The sequence below is a fragment of the Lampetra fluviatilis genome, chromosome 7, assembly GCF_964198595.1.
Source record: "Lampetra fluviatilis chromosome 7, kcLamFluv1.1, whole genome shotgun sequence".
Lineage (NCBI taxonomy): Eukaryota > Metazoa > Chordata > Hyperoartia > Petromyzontiformes > Petromyzontidae > Lampetra > Lampetra fluviatilis.
The window spans coordinates 6833518-6855994 of NC_136281.1; the positions used below are offsets into that span (position 1 = coordinate 6833518).

The 22477-nt window shown below is 41.6% G+C and overlaps 2 protein-coding genes across 4 annotated transcripts; both read right to left on the minus strand.

Annotated features, from left to right (window-relative positions):
- Positions 1 to 36: 36 nt before the first annotated feature.
- Positions 37 to 5420, minus strand: LOC144933338 (potassium channel, subfamily K, member 16-like). Its single transcript, XM_078858022.1, is given in 6 exon segments — positions 37 to 485; positions 1236 to 1394; positions 3402 to 3568; positions 4443 to 4591; positions 4964 to 5173; positions 5175 to 5420. Coding segments are annotated over 6 exon segments (1143 nt in total). The 3' UTR covers positions 37 to 273.
- A 62-nt stretch (positions 5421 to 5482) lies between these two features.
- KIF6 (kinesin family member 6) lies at positions 5483 to 22037 on the minus strand. Of its 3 annotated transcripts, none has more exons than XM_078858313.1 (22): positions 21829 to 22037; positions 19052 to 19161; positions 18133 to 18207; positions 17490 to 17626; positions 17084 to 17193; positions 16447 to 16576; positions 16038 to 16244; positions 15532 to 15675; positions 15269 to 15355; positions 14240 to 14343; positions 12515 to 12620; positions 11427 to 11562; positions 10651 to 10893; positions 10177 to 10285; positions 10030 to 10085; positions 9800 to 9850; positions 9542 to 9626; positions 8878 to 9010; positions 8057 to 8142; positions 7750 to 7833; positions 6563 to 6669; positions 5483 to 6125 (listed from the first exon to the last, which is right to left on the minus strand). In XM_078858313.1, the coding sequence occupies exons 2-22, from the start codon at positions 19140 to 19142 to the stop codon at positions 6109 to 6111; spliced, it is 2298 nt and encodes a 765-aa protein (XP_078714439.1). In that variant the 5' UTR covers positions 19143 to 19161; positions 21829 to 22037; the 3' UTR covers positions 5483 to 6108. The 3 variants fall into 3 exon arrangements, with proteins under 3 accessions (XP_078714439.1, XP_078714438.1, XP_078714440.1); XM_078858312.1 differs by having other exon boundaries at positions 5484 to 6125; positions 17490 to 17637; XM_078858314.1 differs by lacking the exon at positions 5483 to 6125 and having other exon boundaries at positions 8057 to 8186; positions 17490 to 17637.
- Positions 22038 to 22477: the final 440 nt, after the last annotated feature.

Sequence of the window (22477 nt, forward strand, 5' to 3'; positions counted from 1 at the left end):
CAGAAGATTGAGCCTCATTGCTGGTGGCACACATCAGTGTCGGCAGTGTTCGTGTCTGGCCTTTGATGTATTCAAGGGAACCGGGGGCCACTTATAACTTCTGCAGACCGATAATAAGCTTTGAGTATACATTTGCGATATAATCACAGCAGTCTTTGTGAATGATTTAATCCTTGAGTCTAATAAGATTACGTGAATTCTGCTTAAGGCAGATTACAGCTGGCAATGCGTGACACCACGAAGTCAAGAGGTTAACAGAACAGACGACAAGGCTCATTCCCCGGCTGCTGTGCAGGCGAGCAGGCGTGCTGTACTCTTCCGTTTGTCATCGTCTTGAGGAGCGATGAGTGAGCGCTCGTCCTCGGGCTGGAGGGCCGTCGTAGAGAATGCATGGTAGGTGGCAGCAAGGCAGGCGAGGCTGGCAACAATCCATGCGGCCACCAGTGTGCGGTAGCCTGCCACGTATTCTCGGCCGGGCTCCGAACCTAGGCAATGCAAATTACTGTAATTGGAATTTATTTTGGCCCCTCCTTGTCGGTGAAGAGAAACCCGAAACGCGCGCAGCGTTCGCTCACGCTCCAAGACAGAATGACTTGGGCGCAAGGAACCACAGAAGTGAGGGCTGCCAGGTGGTGAGCCAGGCCCAACATTCACACTCGGTATGCACTTCGACTGCGTGTGCATCCCACACACAGGTTGCACAGAGAGTAAAGTAGTCCTAAATTGATACCATTGGTGGGGAACCTGACCGCTGACCAAATATAGCTGATGACTTCATATCATACGGTCCATGGCCACATGGGCCCAACAACATCCAACCCTGCAGGAAGTGAACAAAGTGTCGGTTTTTCAACTACCTCTGCACTCCCCCCCCCCCCCCAAAGATATCTGAAATCAAGTCCAATTCATCCCATGGTAATGAAAAGGTTCCCCACTCTTGAGTTTTACGAAAGGTGAACAGCAATGCCTTGATTAAGCGTTGACATCCTCCAATGATTCTGTAAACTAATAACTAAAGTGGTACCAAGGTTGCCAATGAATGTCTTTCGCTCAGATTTACAACATTTTCACTGCAATTGGGGCCAGGATAACGAGCCAATTTAAAGAGTACCATATGGTAGAACTGTGCTCTTTACTTGTTCTGTCCACACCTGTACCCCCCCCCAACTTTATGGACCGTATATGGCCCATGTTATCAGACGAGCAAAGTGCCACGTTTTGTGTTCAGACCGTACCCACGACCAGGTCTCCAAAGCCGATGGTGCTGAGTGTGATGAAGGCGTAGTAGAGGCTTTTGGCAGGGCTCCATCCCTCCGTGACGGGCAGCACGGCCACGGGCAGAAGCAAGCAGAGCAGCGTTGCACCCAGCACGCAACCACCCAGCACCAACAGCCCTGCACGCCGCTACCAGAATCGGAATCTTTATTTATTCCGGAGGAGTCTGAGTGAAAAGGCTTTTTTTTTCCACATGTCCAGTAGAGGCGGGTCAGTTACAACGATTAAAACACGAAAGGAGTGCAAAGTATAGGAAAGATAAACACCGCTTACAAAATACACAACTAAAACTAAGCTATTTTTCTACATGCCAGGTAAAGCTCACTGAACTATTAGCTTTTTCGGAAGCAACCTGGCTACAAATGATAGCTCAACGAAGTAGCTTATGTGGGGAGAAAAATACCTCGCGTGCAGCTTTTTGTAAAACTTTCTGGATAAGTGCCTCCACGTGCCATGCCGTGTTGGCTATTTAAACATACTTTACGCTGGTCAGTGCGGGTGGTTGAATGGGGGGTGTAGATGTTCGGAGCATGGTATGAGACAACAATGGATCGGCTGTATTGCTCTGCTGATGTAGCCCTGCAGCTGCATAAAATACATTTAATTCAGTTACACGAGCACAAATAGTGCAGCACATTGAAGTTGTGGATGATGAATACTGTGGAGCGAGGCGTAAGGCGAGTCGCCTTAGGCTCAGGGTTAATGAGCAGTGTCTACCCGGTACGCATCTGGCAGCAGCTGCATTATCCTCTGTTGAGGTTAAATTACTGGGGGCGTTCAAGTATTCTTGCCACAACAGAAGCTGCTCCAGTTGTCAGGTGGTGGTGGGGAAATCCTCAAGTGCATGCCATGGTGTGCATATAGCTAGGGGCAAGGCCGTAATTATAATATATATAATGGGGGGGGGGGGACATCCCCCCCAATCAAATATGCTCAAAATGTCCCCCCCAATATATTGCTATACATTTTTTTTACAAATATTTGCGATGCTATGTAAATAAAAATTTGCTAAACCTTGGCCACAATATCTGGACTTGTCATCAAAACATTGCATAAATTTCTGTTTATATGATTGTGGTTATGGTTGTACTTTATGAATCCCTAATCTCTGCCATTACATACAATGAAACAAGAAAAGGTAAAAAAACAGCAATGTAATACAATACACTATTAGACATTGTAAAAAAAAAAGTCCATCCCATGTGTTAGTGATTTTGTTTCATATCTTAGGCAGGAAATGGCAGGAAATGAGTTTTCAAATTTCGATTTTTTTTTTCTGGGGGGGGGGGCCCAGACCCTCTGGAAGATTTGGTCCCCCCCAATGTGGACTCCATGGCTACGGCCTTGGCGCGGGATGACACCTCTAAGGTACAAAACACCTCTGGACCATATCAATAGAAGCAATCTCGATACTGCGCCATGATGGGAAGATGTTAACTCCCTCGCCTTGTATGCAGGATTTCGTGGGTTTGATCCCGACCATGCGGCCTGTATACATGTGCTTCCCGTGGATTTTTTTCCGGGTCCTCCGGTTTTTACTTCCATATTTGTAAACACGCGTTTAGAGTATTTCTGGCTGCTATAAATCTCCACATGATAAACCACTTCGTTGTGCTATTATTTGTGGCCAGGTCGCTTCTGAAAAAGAGCTGTATAGCTCAGTGGGCCTTACCTGGTAAAATCAAATACATTCTTTAGTTTTACAGAAAAGGGAGTACTACATATTGTCTTGAGTTATGCATTGTATTTTATTACGGAACTGACAAAGACTTGACACTTTTCAATAACACTCCTAGAACGAAATATATAACAGGTGACATTTTGGACAGCGGTCATTATTCAACATGTCAAACGGCCCTTCGATGAAGAAGGTCCATTGGTAAAAACATCGCCTAAAAGATATATTTTAGGGTCGTGTTATTGACACGTGCGTTTTTGTAATTTGTTGTACACCAATGCTGTATCACAAGAGCTTTTACAACAGCAACAACAAACGTGACACTTGCAATGCACCATGAATACCATTTGATTTCCCAAAATGAGGACGATTCTTGAGAAAATCAGTCGGTGGTGGTGGTTAAGCGCGCGGTCCACGTTGTCACCGACAAGCCCCCACCCACGATCACCTGGCGGACGCCTCTCAGTCGCAGCCAGCGGTGGGCGGCGCGGGCCGGTGCGGCGAGGATCGGGGCACCTCGGGACAGCAGGTGCAGGTTGAGCGGCATGCCGAGCAGCGCGTAGAACGCGCACGACGCGCGGCCCCACGGGGAGCCCGGCGCGGTGCTCCCGTAGCCTGCAGGGGGTGGGGCAGCCTCGAGATTGTGAGCGCGGTGGTTCCGTTTGGAACCAATTATGGAACGTGCAAGCCCAGCTGTCGTTTGTGCCCGAGCTAAGTTGAGTTTTGGATTTATGGGGGGGGGGGGGGGTTTCCCGGTATTGTACAGTAGTTTTTGGCCCCAATATTTCGATTTTATATTCATGTTTTCAGATTAAAATTGACAAACAATAGCACTGTTTTGTATGCACTCTATTAATCATGTAATTCGAGAATGATTCAGGTCTGAGATTTTATGTCTTCGGCCCGATTTCTGGATTTGTTTTATTAATCCCCAAATTGGGAACGTCTTGACTTTATATGCAAGTTGTTGCTTCGGTAACAGTATAACTTGACAATTGATGTGCATCCTCATACATTAGTCAAGGTCTCAGATTTAGCCACGGGTGTCCTTGTGGTAGTGGGTTTCGCTGATGGCGAAACTACCCTAGGTGCCAGGTTAATCCATATTCTGCGTTGAGCCGAATCAGTCAACAGTTTTGGCATGTCACGTGGGTCAATTAATGGGAACTCTGCTTTAAAGCTTTCGTGACTGCAGGGATTCATCTTCTTGGTTCGTTCGGTAAAGTCACGTAGAAGGGAAATAATAAAATAATATAAATAAAGCATTAAATAATTCTCACGACGTTTCGGCCACAACGCAAGCAGCCGTCCTCAGTCTTTCCGACAGACCTGTTCTTCACCTGAGGACGGCTGCTTGCGTTGTGGCCGAAACGTCGTGAGAATTATTTTATTGTTTTATTTTTATTATTTCCCTTCTACGTGACTTTACCGAAAGAACCAAGAAGAAGGGGAACTCTGCTGTTTCGTCCGGCAAAATCCGTTCGCCCACCTCGCCATTCTCGCCACGGTGACGGCCGTACCGATGGTGGTGACCACAGTGACGGTAAAGAGCAGTGCGCTGCTGAAGTCCCAGTTGGAGGGGCTGCTCGCTCGCCCGGCTGCGACCCGCACGCCATGGGACCTCGCATCCAGCACCTCCTGAGCAGCGATATCATCCATCGCGTGGTGCGCGAGTCTGCTAACTGAATCGCCGAGCTGATTCAATGTGCATCCGAAACCACTTGGGCATGCTAATCAGGGCTGGGATTAATGTACGAGATCAAACTCTTAATATTGTTCAGGCAAAACATTTACCGAGCGCAATGTCTGCTATTTCATAGCATCAACCACTGGCATTTATTCCAAAAATTATCTTTAGTTCTCAGAAATGCCCTCAATCCTAGAGGTAGCAATTACGCCTTTTAATCGTGGAATTGGTGCCACATTGAATGACGGAGTGAGCAATGATGCAAAACTAAAATCTGTGTGTGGAGCTGCCCGTGTGTAACGAAGTGCTTACAGCCAAAGTACCTGCAAGAAGAGGTCTAGTGTCCCATCATCCACGCATGAGTGGTTCTGAATAAAGGCTGCCCAGGAGTCCATCAGCCGTTGCCGGATGTTCTGCTCTGCAGGCAACTCCAGCACCTGGAACACAGCTGCCCCTGCCAGAAGGTAGGCCACGTACGCAGTGGCGAGCAGGGGCAGTGTGTCAACCCTCCACGGACCAGCCATCGCACGCTCCATCAGCCGCCCGCGAGAGAAAGTAGCATGCGCAACACCAAATGCATAGCCACCCACACCCACTGGCTTCGGAGCTGAAAGCTATGCTTTCAAGTAGTATTTTACAGTTTTCTAAAAGAGAATAGTTCGGTGGAATTGGTTGGAAAGCATCCTTATCTAAACCATTTGTGACGAAGTGCACTCTTGCCTTGTGGGACCGACGGTGAGGGGGGACCCCTTTGTCTTGTGACCACTTGGCGGTTCTCATGTGGGTTGTGCGTGTGTCAAAACAACAAAAAACACCAGAAACCTTTGTGTGGTCCGTCATGCTGTATTAAAAACATTTCCATCTGTAATGCAAGTCACATGGCACAAAAATGTGGGCCATTGGGCTTCAGCTGCTAATGCAGTTGTGCCATGTCCGTGAATAATGGTTGCAGAACACAGAATTTCATTGTGGAACTAGGAGGGAAGAAAACAAATCTGTCCAGATTGTGTTTTGCCCTTCAGGGATAATTTTTTTTATAATGTACTGTTATAACATGACATAGTTCTTATAACACTATACAGTATCAAAAATACACAGCACAAGTATGTGACCTAGACTTTTGTTTTAGACATACATTTACCGACTCGACCAGTTTACAGCTTTTGTTCTCACTTAAAGGCAACGTATCTTACAACTATTCAAGGACCTAACGAGTCATGTGCGTGATATAAAAAGGAACACTTTAGTACTATTGTAGGTGATCACAATACATACATTTGAAATGATAATACATTACTGACTTTTAAACCATGTATTTTTTTACGCCATAAATATGTCCATACAGTATAAATGTTGTGGTTGCCAACTAAAAATGATGGCTGGATGTGTGGACGTCTCGTGGATAAGTGCTGTATCGAGCTGGTCTGGGTTCGTGATGGTGAGCCCACTTGAATCTGGGGCATTTTCGTCACCTGTGTTCTTGAGCTGAAAAACAAACAATACAATTTGGTAGATGCTGATAAATAATTTTTTCACTTTAAAATAATATTCATATATAGCCGACCCTGTGTCAATCCACTCCCCTCGCCATTTGATTTATTTGACCATACTTCAATACACTGGTCAGTGTGGGTAGGGTGAAGTTGGTTCGGGTAGATGCATGAGCAAAGAAGTACAGCTCAACGTTTGATTTTGCTCCATTGTGCTCTGCCACCCACAAAATAGCCTTACAGCAGCCTATAACACCTGTTTCACGCATGGTGGTCAACGTTGTTTAGCGTCCGAGATCTGACCAGATCGGGAATATTCCGAGAAATTTGGTCTGAGGCGACAACACAAATACTTGTTAGATTGGCTTGCCAAAACGGTTCAATCCAAAAATAGATTACTTGTGAGTCGACAAAGCCATGGCACGTGCTCACCTTTTCCATGTGTGAGCTTTTGGCGTGCCTGCACGAATGCCAGGATGTCTGCGTCGATCTTGCTGTCACCCGTCAGTGGGATGGTGGAACCCGGGGCCTCAATTGACCTGCATGGTGCATCGGACACTCGTCAGCACAACTATGGCATAACTCGTGTAATTGCACGTCATATGACGGGCTCATAAACATTACATTTAATGAAAAAAAACTATCTAAGATTGTATTGAATGTATTTAATCGAAAATGTTTATGTAAATCACTTTTATCGTAAGAGCTGTTCGAGTTACATTTTTATCAGGAAGAAAGTAAACGAAATGTTGCAATCAAAATTTGTTTTCAAAACTTAAATTTTTCCTCACCTGTGAGAGTGAATACAAATATAAAAACACTTAGTTCTCGAGTTCTGCTTGTTGGAAATGTGCAGTTGTAGGAATTATAAATGTATAAGTATCGACTTACTGGATACTGTATTGATTTTGATTTGAAGCTTTCGTGACTGCAGGAATCCATACTCTTTGGTTCTTTCGGTAAAGTCAAGTAGGTATAAAAAATAATAGATCAATACGTTTCAATCGCAACAACAAGCGATTGTTGTTGCGATTGAAACGTCGTGATCTATCATTTTTTCTACCTACGTGACTTTACCGAAAGAACCAATGAGTACTGTATTGATGTTAATACAAAAAAAATAACTAAACCGGCAGGACAGGTCGGTGTTCACTAATTTTCACTGTAAGTGCGAGCAAAAGTTATTGAAGTGAAACTGCACTCGGTTCAGATTAAAATCAATTCTGCTTCTTGATTTAAATTTCCATTCGATGTCCGAAAATAAAAAAAAACTATTGTCACACAAATTAACTGAATAGATTTATTATTCTGTAATGGTGTGCAAAATAAAAATCTAAAATACAAAAATAGGGGCACACTTGGCTTTTATCAAAAGCGGCACTGGTATATTTTGGGAGATAATTTATTATTTTTGTAACAAACTAATAATTAGTGACAATTTTAACAAGCCTTTCATTAAAAACTAATATTTTTTTACTTGAATGTAAATCCACGTAGTCTACCCAGTGTTGCACACAGCGTACTATATGTATAATATATTGTTTCCGAAGCATTTTCTGAAGCTTTCAGTTGATTAACCCCATACCAAAACTAATTTTCACAAGAGGTCCTGCTGTCACCTAGTAAAAGAGGAGTGCTGAGATGCACTTGGTGCTATCGACAATGTGGAGCTTGCAGAGCTGAACCTGCTACTTGCACTGCTTCTGTAAAACACCCAATACACAGACACAACCATTGCATTTGTTAACAATCAAATTCATTACTCGCAACAGCCACCGGTAACTGTTGTGAATAAGTATCCCGGCCCAGAAAAATAAACCCAGTGTTTTTTTTCTGAAATGTTCACAATACTAGAATAGCTATCCAACACGCAGGTTTGCATCACGTGGTTACACTTTTGAATGTGGCTTTTCTAGTGCTGGGTACCTGTTGGCAGATTGGTTGTATGGGTCGCCTCCACTGCCACACGGAATGGCTGCTCTCCTAGCCTGGTTCCCCTGGCTTGACACAGCCTAAAACGCAGAATCACACCACAGGCATACTCTGAGACGTGCCACTTTAAGTTACGGTATGGTAAGCGTCATGTGGCACGTTTGTGTTAACCAACACTATGCAGGCAAATATTGGTGGATCGCATAAACATGTGGGACTTCTAAAACCAATAGGCTGCAAGGCACTCAAGAAGTATGTGGGTTTTTTCTGGGCACTTCTTCAAAAAGACATTGGCCAAATATCCAAATGCGGGACAATTCTGAAAAAGTCTTGACACACAGGCTTTATTGAATAAATAAGTAATATTAGACTATTAAACGACTACATTAACTATGTTTTCTTACAAGATTACCAACATTCTGCATAATGAGATCATATTTTACCTTTAAGCAACATTTATATTTAGTGGCATTTTTTATGAGTGAATGCATAAGTAAATCTACCTATGTGTATGTACACTATAATTAAAAGAAGAAAAGCTTGCCAATATCTGTGCCAAGATTGTGATTAATTAGTATATTTTGAGGTGTGCTATAAAATGTGTAGTGTGCGTTGAGTTTTTAGGAATGAACGTAGTGACGTAGCATAGTTAGCATGGGCCCTTGGTGCATAGCCTGGCACCTGGTCTCCACTGGCCCATGGGCCCTGGTGCAGTTGCAACATCTGCACACTCAATAACCACGCCACTGATTGAACGGATCGTTGCGTCACTCTTCGTCTCCGGTTGCTTTATAAATGCGATATTTTGCGCTCACCCTGCGAGCGACCTCCCCTGCCCACCAGTCGTCAAAGTCTCTCTGCAGCTTGAGTTTCGCCTTCTCTAGCAGGTGCTGCAGGTGCTCAATCTCCGTTTTCAGCACCTTCAGGCGAGTGAACGCCTCCTTATAGCTGTGCAAAAATAAGTACACTCTTACAACCCGATCTGAGAGTCACATCAACTTAAGTCATTGGGCTGGTGGGTTCGAGTACCCTGTTATCCCAGACCATTTATGTAGTTCACAAACTGCAAGGGTAATTGTTGACCTTCATATACATGGCTAGTTGCACTCCCAGCAAATACATGAATACATGCTGATTATATGTTCAAAGCAAATGGACAATTTGATACTTTCAATTGTAAATTAAGTTAATTATATGTTGTAATTATATAAAGTGTAAACGTTTTAACTTTTATTTCAAGAGATTTTCAATAATTAAATGTACCCATCTAAAGCCGAAAAATATGGTTATCTCACATGAATTACAATATGATCTAGATTTGTACAGCATCTAAATGCAACCGCATCTCAAAATCCTGTACAGAAGCAGGAGACATTTATTTTATATAGAGAGCCAGTCAGTCATATGCAAAAAACAGAAGGATAAATTATCAGCACACAAGGTTTGGAAGGATCTTGTAATACTCGAAAAAGACCAGACCTGCTCTTTTCCCCCTCAATACGCGCTCGCAGGTCTTCCTCCACTGGGTCTGACTCGTCAACCCCAGGCAAAGCTTTGCTCACTCCTGTGGAAGAATGCGAAGAGCCATTTTCAGTGAGAAAGATGCCCATCTAGACAAGGGAGCACTCTGGATTCCTACAAGCTTAACAAATAAGTCGCCTGTGAGCAGAATTGTATTGTGTGTGGCTTCATAATATGAATGCACAGGTATTTTAGGAAGTAGACTAACACTTGTACCTTGAGCTGCCCTCTGCATTCGTCTGTGATCGATTTGAGATTTCAGCTGATCTGTAAAGACATTTTTTAAATCGTCTTAAAATTTAACTGTACTGCAACAAACTGTTTTACCAACACGATACACATAAAGACCCTCAAAATATTATCATCATAAGAGGCAAACTTAGGAATGTCATCACATCAATGTCCTCAGTAGTTCATCTGCCACAGCAAAACTATGACTGACTTACTTATCTTTGACCTTGCTTGGTTCACGGTCTCCCCTAAAGCCTTGGCTTCTGCATATCTGCGCAATGCACACAGAGAGATACATTTATCACAGATTGAAACACGTTTCCACCAATTATTATTTTACTCTTGTAAGGAGGAAGATGTACCTCTGTTTGAGGATGTACTTGTTGTCTTCTATTGTTATGTTGTCAGCATAGTCTCGCCTAAAAATGTCAAATGCCTCCTTTCGTCCAGTTGACTTCTCCCCATACACCACTGGCTCCAAAGAACAAAAAAAATATGTTAATGAAGAAACACTTAAATACATTTTACCTTCAAATTCCTTGAAATTACTTTTTTATGAACCTTTTTCAATACAGTATTTTACATTATGGATAAGGTTGATGGTTCCAGCTGGTGAATATTAATACTTTGAATATTACTTCATCACATTAAACATCACTGGAGGACATGGCACACTTTTAGTGCAATGCTGGAATATTGCCTTGCTGAAATGTATCTGCTTCACCAACCTGCTCTGATCAACATCAAATAACCCACACAACTGAATGGCATGGGAAGGCCCTCATATAGAAGTGGACTAAAAATAAGGCTATATAGACATGTGAAATGTGTCTTACGCTGCATTCCATTTGTTGCTGATGTACTGGCAGAATTTGTCCCATTGAAACTGGAGGAAGATGACATGTAGTGGTCTCGTGACTGTGCTGGGACCCATTCTGACTCTTTATCGTAGCCAGCCACCGTCTCCCGTTGCCCGTCGACCTTGGGGCCTCCATCCCGCTCGCCTGTCAGGGCCTGCAGCTGTCGCCCCACATCCTGCACATGCTTGCGCTCCTTCTTCAGCATGCTGACGAGAACGTCTGAGCACAGCGTAGTAGTGAAACACCACAAAACCATTTGGAGGAGCAAGTGTGTCTGCATTAGACTGAAAAACTGTGGCCAAGTTTTAGTGAAATGTGACTTTATCATGCTTTGTTTACTTCAATACTGTATAGCAATCACAGTCATTGTAACTGTATCACATACATCTACAGCCCATTTGTTAATCCACTGATGGATGAGCAAACTTCCCCAATCCAGACAGATGGTCTGGGTTGTTTAACTATACTTTACCACACTCGTCAGCGTGGCTGGTGAAGTCAGAGACCTTAAATATTGGGGCATGATAAAGTACAACAACTAATTTTAATGTACTGCCCTTATGTCACCTATGACAACCTGTTGTCCATGGTGGTCGCCCTTCCAAGCACTATCCAGGATGAATGCTAGTTAGCTTCCAAGATCTGACAATATCAGGTACATTCAAAGTTATTTGGTCATAAGATTTAACTTAACGCTATGCAGTGATTATAACGATATGCCGCAATGGAGTTGCACAGCATTGGAAGGATACTGATTTCATTGTCTCTCTGTTGAACGAGTTCTTTCAGCCTCCGGATATCACTTTCGCTACCCGGATCATCGTTCTTCTTGCTGGGATTTTCCCGTTCCGATCCACCAGAGGACGCCCTTCCCTGCCGAATGTGCCGCTATCCATGACATCCACACACATAAAGAAAGGAAAGTGATGTTAGGAAGCACCTGTGCAGGTTAGCATCGTAAATGAATCATGCATTGTACATGCTGTAAATCTACAAAGCCCAGCACATGAGAAAACCTATGTCGCACCCACTGTATGTGCTTTCAACATAAAAGTTCACTCCCTTGAGCCTAATTGCCAAAAAATTACTCCCACATGAAACTCACCAATTAAGTCAAGGCAAATTATAATAATTATAAAACAAATGATTGTGTACTTTATTGAATCACCACTCTTGAGAACAGATGTAGAAATAACGTCAGCTCAAATTACATTAGCAAAAAACACAACATTATTTTCGTTAAAACCAAATATTAGGAAACTTTAATCCACGTTTGGTGCGCTATGCTTTGAATCCCCCAGCAAACTATTATATCTTCCATAATATTCCAGAAAACATATTGTCTTCCATATTATTATATCTTAACGACACAAAATTGAGTGATATGCCACTTAAGCAGAGATGAATGCTATTTGTACTGGCAAGCCCTCTTCGGGGCACAACTCAACATTAAATAGTGTAGAAATCGCAATAGGCCTCAAAAAGCTAAACCAAACTCTAACTATTTTTTATTTTATTTTACGAGGTAATGCCCACTGAGCTATATAGCTCTTTGTCAGAAGCGACCTGGCTATCACAAATGATAGCTCAATGAAGTGGCTTTTCACGTGGAAATGTATATCAGCCAAATACTTGAATAGCATGTTTTTTAAATGGAGGGAAAAACCGGAAGACCCGGATAAAAATCCACACGACCACGTGGAGAACGTGCAAACTCCAAAAATACAGGAATCAGGGTTAGAATCGAACCCACGACCTCTGGCATACCAGGCGAGGTAGTCAACGCCTCGCCACTGTGTCCAAGGAAACCCAGTGAGCGCCCTCCCTGCCCTTCAGGCACCTTTAGGAGACTGAAGCAGTGATGGATCTTGCGCATGTCAGCCCCCACTTCCAGGGAGGCGTCTGCATCAGCGTCCTCCACGTAACCCCTCACCATTTCCTCCAGCCTAAGGGTACAGCAGTGCACATTAGTCTGACGGATGGCAGCCCACTTGTCTATGGCATTTAATCAATGTCAAAATTGTTCCATAAGGTTGTTTGGATTTCGCAGCATTTTGGGATAGGTTCTTTTAAGGTGACGGCTAAGATCGTGTGCAAGTTTATTGCGCAAGGGCTAGGATAGGGTTTAAATGTATAGACAAGCCATTACAACTTGACCCTTGGGCTACACCCATTTTAAACCTTTAAAACAGTCTGCCTCAGCAGCTTTCCTCTTTTCTCCTGCTGATGACGATCGCTTGTGTTGTGATCGAAACGTCGTAGTTTTTTGTTATTTTCTTTCAACCTATCTTCGTGACTTTACCGAAAGACCTAAAGAATACCATTACAACTTATTTATTTGTTAACTGGTGTTTTGAATCAATTTTGTAATTTACATCATGGTAAACTTAAAGCTTAATATTCAGCATCTATTGTTTGGAAAGGTGAGCTAAAATAAAATTCGATATTAATTTGAAAGAGCTCATTATCAAAAGTAAATGTTTAAATAGATGATGGATAACATTTAATCAGATTTGTCTGTTTGGTGAAGGGGAACATTTTAAAATTATTATATACGCTTAATTTGTATAAAGATTGAGGATGTATTCAATCTTACAGCATTTCAAGTGGATTGTTATAATAGCAGGTATATTATACACATTGGAATAAAATACCAGGTGTATGAAACCATAATTTAAAGCAAATTTTATCATGAGGGCCTTTGTAAGCTACAAGCATATATTCGATACGTATGTTTTACCCAAACTTGTATGTAAATTATTTTGTGAGGTAAAAAAAATAAATGTGCATCTTTAATAAATGTTATCTTCTCTTTACAGGGCTTTACATACAAAACGTAAATATTGTTCTGCATTAATAGTATGGTATCCATGGGTGGGTAAACTACTGGAAAATGCATTATCACACTGCAAAGCCGAAATGCTAAAGACACCATAGGTGAAGCTTGCTAAACGAATTAGTAAGTGTTTCAACATCTCTTTCAGAGTCCGATTGTAATTTACTCTTAGTGGAAGCGTAACGGAGGCACTTGCGCCCCATCATTTTTGAAAAAGGTAGTAAATTGTTAAGTGATCGCTTTGCAATAGTACTTTTGTTATAGGTTTACACCACTTGAGTTATATCAGCATAGAAAATCTAAAGTAAAATTTGCTAAATAAGATGCTACTCATTTTAATTACTTGAACAGTACTAAAACAAAAATAAATTGGAATAAATATTGATTATAAAAAGACGTCAAGAAAAAATTATAGATTTATAAATGACAGTTGTTACTCAGAAGCCCGATCACAAAACCAAGATGACACAGCTCTCTGATGTGTTTTGTGGTTGTACCGTGTGTGGATCGGCATGATGTCCTAACACATCAGAAAGCTATGCAGTACAACCGCGATAACCTACCCAGTAACACTATTACTATTTAATCAACCTAACTGTTATAAAACGGCATAATGCTGGGAACTCAAGAGAACAAACAAAATCTAGGGCCCTCTCATTGACTGCAACCACTATGTGACCCTTAATTCTGCTGCCAACTCCAGTGTTAACATCATGTCTGGTCACATACTGCTGCAGTTCCACAGCATCCAGGTCCTCTGTGCGTGGCTGTCCTGTCACCAGAGCCAACTCATCCCTTAGTTGCTGTATCTCCTTCTTGAGACGCACAATTACCTGCGGGGAAGAAGTTGTAGAGGGCAATGAGTATTGGTTGTATGTAGGTTTGATCAATTATTTATTCTATTCTGTGTAAATATTATCAACGCATTGCTTGTTTCAAATCACAGATGTATGCAATTATAACATTTTCCAATCCTGCTTGCCATGCAATGTGTATAATGTGGATAATGTGAAGGAATTTTAAATATTATGTAAGAATAAAAACACAGCCATATATTTTGAAATGGGATGGAATTGCATTGGATGTGCATCGTGGGTGTTTAATGCGTTATCCTGAAGTGAGCTCTATGTCAGCCTGGACCAGAGGTGCCACTGCATGCCTGAGGTAGACGCTTCCTTCCCATTCACATGCTCACAGCAGGTAAGGGTCTGCAGTTTAGCTTAAGCCCTTCTCACCGGTGGCGCTACCGTTTTGCTAATATTTACATTAATTCCCTAACCATGATTTACTTCCTGGATAATAACACTATGCAGCTGCTTAAGACTGTTATGAAAAATGACTCGTTACACTGCAGTTCATAAACCACATTTCTGTATGACAAAGAAAAAGATAAATTATAAAGTATATTGTCTGGAATTGTGGTTTATTGTGGCTGGTTTTTACTTTAAAACACCAATTTGCTTTATATGGCTAACCTGGGCGTTTTTCTCCCCCATATTCTATCTACATCAGCTCAGCCATTTTTCCAGAATATGTATATTTCATGCAAACAAAAACGCATGTTCTGAAAGCATGTGATGTCATTGCACACACTATGCCTTCATAAGTCATAAATAATGCAGTGAAGCACGATAACTCTGTTGTCTAGACGTATTGTTACAAAGGCCTAACTAGAGAACACAGCTGAACAATCAGAAGGCATTTCAGACATTGTTTTGCATTAATTTGTCAATGTCCTCCTAATTTAATAAACCTTACCAGCCTCGGATCGACTTCTTCATTTAGTATAGCTTCATTCTTTATAAGAGCTACTCTCTGAGCAAATCGACAAGTAGAAATGGATTCCTGTAAAATAAAAAATAATGTCATTACACTTCTCTTGAAACACAGAATATGTTGTAACGTTTGTGAAAAATGTTATCTCTGCAGCTACGCGTTTTTATTGCATTTACTTGAATTTAAAGTCATTAAGTGACCATTATGGTTTGAAGGTGCAATGTGTTGAGTACAAAGGGGCATACATCAATGTTGCGCTTGTCCACAGCCAGAGTGGCGATCATGGTTGTCATGCAGTTGCCACCCAGGCTATCTCTCAGCACCGATGTCATCATGGAGTTGCGGTAAGGAACGTGCGAGCGGTTTTTCTCCGACAGCGCTATTATCACCTGGCGACATCACTTTGAGTTATTGTCATACTTTCAGATAAGCAAAGAGCTGCTCCCCACACGCAAGGTCACAAAAGATCGCTACTGACTTCTTTATTGTGTTTTTTTAAACAAAAACAAGTTCAAGGCAATTTTAGTATGAAGTTACATGAAATATATTTATCTTGCATAATCAGCAATATATCTGGAATTCTATATATAAAAGTTTTTTTTTATCAAAGTTGCTGAGCACAGACACAGGCCTAAAACACCAAGTGGAACTAACAGCACTGTCGAAGGTGTAATAAAGAGTTAATACGTTTTTTGAGTTAAAATATTTGCTGTGATGCAGAATGAGCAATACCGGCCACGTGCAGGCGCACCTGCTCTAGGTAGTGCAGGGAAAGGTTGATGTACTTGGCTTCAGTGAGCAGTATGCCACCCACGCCGGTCTTGGAAACACGCTCGGAACCCGCCAGGTCGACGAGGTGTAGCTTGGAGCGGCACAAAGTGGTGGAGCCAGGCTCCCTCCCACACACGTGCAGTGTGAAGATGCAGTGCGAGCGTGTGGACGCCTGGTTCATTGGTGTCTGGCCAACCGAAATATTTAATAATGGCCATTAAACATAGATATCCTCACAAAGGTGCAATTATATAGCAGTCAGCTATGAACTATTATATGGAATAGTTTTTATTTCATGAAAACTCCAATTTTTTTTTTACAAAAGACAACATTCAGCATTTATGATTCTCTGAAATTAACTCGTAGTAATCGTTGGGAATTCGTAGCACCTCGGCAATCATGCGATTAGTGTCACCCAAGAACAGCAGGTTGAGGGCTTCCTCCTGACTGCTAGCCTGGTGCAGTGAGAGGTTCTTCAGATGCACAATTTGTTCTGTGTCCTCCATAAGTGTCACTTTTCTGTCCAGACACAGACATACAGAAATAACTACTGTAACGTGTGTTATTTGTAAATAACACATTTTTTTAAATAAAGCATTTTATATTGAGAGTATGAAAATGCAGATTTTACTCTGTAATTGTTTTTGTAGTTTATGTGTTGAGTAATGAAGGCAGAAACTACCACAACATCCATTATACTTCAAGAGTCATAACGGCTACCAGAATTGAATTTACACATTTGCAGTCGTTTTGCCCCTAATGGCAGGTTTGCACAAATGATTAAGAAGTCTCAGATACATTATTCTGATGAAAGGGATTTATCCTTCTCAGTCACCCAGCTGTCATTTCAATTACAGGATTTTAGGGCTTGTCTTGGAAGAATAAAAAAATCAACCGTATCTAATTATAGGCACTAAAATGTCCTGTGGGACCCAAGGGACACGTGTATAAGTACTCTCTAAATCGACGAACATTATAGGCCATACTGTGGGCTGATACAAGCATTACAGCCAAATATGCACTTACGGAAGGTCTTCCAGTTTTGAGGCTTCGTGTCGAGGATTTAACAAATCGTAGCCATTCTCATTGTAGATCTCCAGGTAGGAAATGTGAGCTGTGTACACTCTGTTAGTGTCCTGTTTGGGAAAAAGGTACTATGTTACTCATAAAATGCACAATAGTTTAATACGGTAGTGTTTGAGAATGTTAATTTAAATTAACACTATGGAAATTGAACACTAATCTATAGCATACATGGAGTTGCTTGAGCTACTTTTTTTCAGCACATAATGTAGAGTGCTGTGTTTGTAGCGTCTTGGAAAAAATTATAATTGATCATGCATTACATACGCACATGTCACAATTAATTTTAGACAACTAAATGTATCTTAAACGGGTGCTGCATGCTGGCCATGGCACACATTGGCCCTACCTTCTGGAATTGCTCAAATAGGTAGCCAAGTATCCTGGGAATGATGCCCCGGTCTGCAAAACGTTCAGCCCCTCCTGTGATGGTGAACGTCTTGCCGCTGCCAGTCTGGCCGTAAGCAAAGATGGTCCCATTGTAGCCTGAAAGCACACTGACAGTGTCCAGAGCTCTAAGTGCCAAAGGACAAACCCCACAGATCCTTACATAGAACGTGGGTGGCAATAAGACTGTTGCAATTTTTTATGTGTTTGAAAGCTTCTCTTTACCAATTTGGCCATAGCAAAATATGGTTTATAAGTGTACATCAAACTAATGGATTAAAAATGTGTTTTTCTTATGAAACAGCTACAGCAGATATATGTTGGAGCTTACTTGGCCAGACAAACCTCAAAATGTATCTAAAGATGTACTGAAACAAAAAAACACACATTACAATACAGGATAAACAGACACAGCACAGTGTATCATTGCCCACAAAGTGTGAATGGGAAATATTTGTAAATTTAACGTGAATAAGGTATTGACTGAAGTTTTAGAACCACTGTTGTACAGAATAAAATGTTAACCGGAATGCATTGGTTAAAATGTTTAAGAATATGCGAGATGTTTACTTAACCCCCATAATCCCAGGGCTTCTGGCACATACCTGTCAGCAACAGGCCTGGCAATTGTTTCAAAGATTTCTTCTTGTTTTGCTTGCTGATCAAAAATTTTCTTGAATCTGAACATAGTTTTCCATTAAAAAAACGAAAAAAATACATGAGTCAGAGGTACACATGGTGCAATTATTTATTTTTAAATATATATTTGTGTTGTCATGACATTTGGTTATTTATTTGCAGGTAGCGCAGTGGCAGAGTTAGCAGCTAACTGGAAGATGTATAATTCAAATCCTGGTTGGGGGTTGACTCTACCTATCATCCATCCAGGGTTCATAATGAATACCACATTGTGGGAGATTCAACAGTAGTTATCCTATGGATAGATTCACTCCACCAAAACAATGTGGAATTTCTACTCGTGGCTCAGGGCTGTCAATTTCAGTTGAGCACTGCCTCAATGCTCATTTGAGCAAGAAATCACATTAACGTTTTAGACTACTAATATATAACTATGCACGTTATGGGTAAGTTAACTTAAATGATAATTAGTATTACTGAAAATACATCAGAAAACAAATTATAGCAATACTCTTGATTGCAATACTTATACGTTTATGTTCAACAAATACTTGAGTGGCTCTGCTCTTATTCCAATTGTACATGTGCATATCAACGTGAAGTGTGGCGATATAATACCGATGACCAGCTTGGCATGGGAAGGCCCTCATCCAACAGTGGATGGACATAAAAACTTGACGTGTATCTATGCAGTCATACCGTTGTAAAGCAGTATGTATTTTTTCAGACTTGGAAACATTTTACAATTACCAACGCAATAACAGCTGTGAATGTTTTGCATGCTGCATGAGGCCCATGGGCCAAATACTGAATATCCCAGGTCTGCTCACATGGTCTGCTATCAGATTTAAGACATGGTGCGTTCGGGCGCGTGTTTGAGCTTACTGAAATTTGTAACTCTCTCTTTTGTTGTTGACAAAGCCTTCGGCCAGGTCCCTAGGCACCACAAACTCCAACAGTGGAGTCCTCCCGTCATCCTCTTCCACCGAGTAAAGCTGTGTCAAACACATCAGACATCACCCATTGTAAAATTATTCTATGTGGATGACTGTATAATAAATGTACTAAGGATAATAATTTACCGACAGGTTATTACCACTACATATCATTTGTATCCCTCCTCATGGAGTACCTTTAAATATTTGTAATTTAGTGATGTGGCTGTGTGAAGCGAGAATAGTTGACAAACTGTTTGCCATTCTGTTCACTGCATATTTAATAATTAAAATGTACACTGGCAGGGACACTGCCAAAAAAAATACATGTAAAATCCATGTGCGGTGAAAATAACAAAAGCAAGTATTTGTTCTGTGCATCACATTATCAAATCTAAGTAACTTTTTTTCAAGAACACCATTCCCAAAAAATGTTAAAACGGGACACATGGCTAAATGTCATTTAAAAAACGTATGTGAGTAATGCGAGTTCATTTAAAGGAATGCACATCATCATGCATGAGTTTATTTTTGACATGGAGGTGTGCACTACATATGTGGGGAACATACACATCCTCACAGGAAGCAGGCCTCAAGAAATCCTATCAGCTAAATCGTTGACCTCTGTACCTGTGCCTCCTAGTGTTGCTGAAAAGTGCGATAGAAGCTTTATTCTCTGGTAAGGGGTTCAACTAAAATGTGCAGGTGGAGCTTTCCAAACATTTCAAATGCGAGGGAGCTGTCAGGCGGCAATACTTTCCAAGGCTTTTTGTAAAAGTAGCACCTGGTAAACATGTTAACACGTGTAAACATGTTTTCTCGATTTCAAATCTCTTTATCGGACAAAAAGTGTACAATTCCATCCATTATCCTGAGTGAATAAAGTGTAGTAAGCCAATAAGTTCATGGTTCTCATTGGACAACTGGCACATTGTGCAATTAAATCACCAATTACTGGGAAACGAATAGCATGAAATCCATATCGCTTGCAATGCACTTAAGTTATACCCCGCACAAATGCGTGGAAAGTGCTTGTTAATAATACAACTCATGTCATCTAGCAAACATTGTTGTCTTTGTTATATCCAACAAGGCAGCTGCTCCGAAATTTACGGCACACATATAGCCCTTTAAAACACAGAGACGCGGCCATAAAGAGCATAAATACAATGTTCCATGTTTGCGGTTGGGATTTGGTATATAGGGTTAGCTAGGGTTGGGGCTGATCATGCTTAAAGGTTAGATAAAGGGACAGTGTGAGCGAAGCAGTGATGGTTAGAGGCAGGATTTGAGTTGTGGCTGAGAATAGGGCTGGGGTTAAACGAGTGGGTTAGCTCGGGGACGGGAATAGTGTCAGGGTCATGTTTGGGGTCAGGGGTAAGAACGGGAGTAGGGTTACAGCCAGTGATTGTCTGCTGTCAGTGTAGGGTCAGTGCTGTGCTGGTCGTGTTTGTGTTGTGTGGTAAAGTTATTGTTTTGTTAGTGTAGTGTGTGTGCCCCTGTTGTGTGGGATTTGTGTTACGATGTTAGTACTGTGTTAAAGTGTTCGTTTTGTGTTACAGCGTTTGTCTTGTATAGGAGTGTCGGTCTGATGTTGTAGTGTCCTCATGTTATATAGGCTTGTGTTCGTACTGCTATAGTTTTACAACGATTGGACATCTGTGAAAAGACGCTTTATAGCTCATCGGATTACTCCAGGATAAAATAAATATGCCAATCCTGAGAACAATAATCTGTACTTGGATAGTGTTGTTAGAACTGCACTGTTGTGGTGTTAGTGTAATAATTTATATAAGTGTTCGTGTGATAGTGTAACGAGCTGTTAGCTTCAGTTTTGTAATGGCGTTATAGTGTTGTTATCGTGTGAATAAAGTACGTACTTTTATAGTGTTTGTATTGCTGTAGTATAAGTCATGTTAGTGTTAGGGCTGTTGTTGTGTTGGTACTGTTAAGCATGTGTGTGTGTAATATGTGCAGTATGTTAAACGTCGCCAACCGTGTTAGTGCTGATAGAGTTAGTACTGAGTGATCGTACTGTTAGTGTTAGTTGAGTTACAGTGTTAGTACTGGAACAGTGATAGTGTTAGTACTGGTACGGTAATAGTGTTAGTACTGTTACAGTGTTAGTACTGGTACAGTGTTAGTACGGTAATAGTGTTAGTACTGTCACAGTGTTAGTACTGTTACAGTGTTAGTTAAGTTACAGTGTTAGTACTGTCACAGTGTTAGTACTGTTACAGTGTTAGTTAAGTTACAGTGTTAGTACTGTTACAATGTTAGTACGGTAATAGTGTTAGTACTGTCACAGTGTTAGTACTGTTATAGTGTTAGTTGAGTTAGTGTTAGTACTGTTACAGTGTTAGTACTGGTACAGTGTTAGTGTTAGTACTGTCACAGTGTTAGTTGAGTTACAGTGTTAGTACTGTTACAGTTTTAGTACTGGTACAGTGATAGTGTTAGTACTGGTATGGTAATTGTGTTAGTACTGTGTTAGTACTGTTACAGTGTTAGTACATGTACAGTATTAATACTGTTACAGTGATAGTGTTAGTATTGTCAGTGTTAGTACTATTACAGTGTTAGTACTGGTACAGTGTTAGTACTGGTACAGTGATAGTGTTAGTACAGTATTAGTACTATTACAGTGTTAGTACTATTACAGTGTTAGTACATGTACAGTGTTAGTACATGCACGGTGTGTGTCGGTTCTGCGAGAGCTCCCCTCACCCCAGCAGCGTTCTTCCTCGCAGGTTTAAGCCGCGCGTAAATCTGAATCGTCTGCTTCACCATTGTTCAGCCGAGCGACCCGAACGAAAGGAGAACGATAGCAGCAACAACAACGACGACGACCGGCACAGACGTCCACCGACACATCAATGCACTTTCACGTCGGGATAAGCCTCCATTGATACTGCCTTGACGACCGCTGCCGCGCCCCCCCCCCCCTTAGCAACACCCCCCCCCCCCTTAGCAAGAGCCATCAACCACCCGTGGGTTCCCCTTAGCAACGCACGCGCCGCCGCAGCCGCCGTCGTCGTCATCGGAGTTTTAGAAACGCGAGAGCGCTCGGCATCTCCTGCACTCCCACTGCCAATCACTCACCACAGTGGGCCGTTCATAATGACGTCACGCGATTTTGGACGATTTTTGACCCCTCCTCGTCGTCGTCACATGGCGTCACAAAGAGTCACCCCCCCTCCTCCTCCTCAAATATGACGTCACAAAGCTCTGCCCCCCCCCCCAATATAAAACATGCTTCAAATCGAAATTTTGATTCATTTTATTGGTTCTTTCGGTAAAGTCACGTACAAGGGAAATAATAAAATATTGTTTTACATTTTTTTTATTTTATGATTTCCCTTCTACGTGACTTTAC

Excerpts from the sequence above, each read along its gene's own strand:
- KIF6 (XM_078858312.1), bottom strand. The coding sequence starts at position 21,891 with ATGGTGAAGCAGACGATTCAGATTTACGCGCGGCTTAAACCTGCGAGG. Across the intron at positions 16,245-16,446 it reads CTAATCGCATGATTGCCGAG|ACACCAATGAACCAGGCGTC; the intron begins GTGCTACGAATT and ends TCGGTTGGCCAG. Across the intron at positions 14,344-15,268 it reads AAGAAGTCGATCCGAGGCTG|GTAATTGTGCGTCTCAAGAA; the intron begins GTAAGGTTTATT and ends TCTTCCCCGCAG.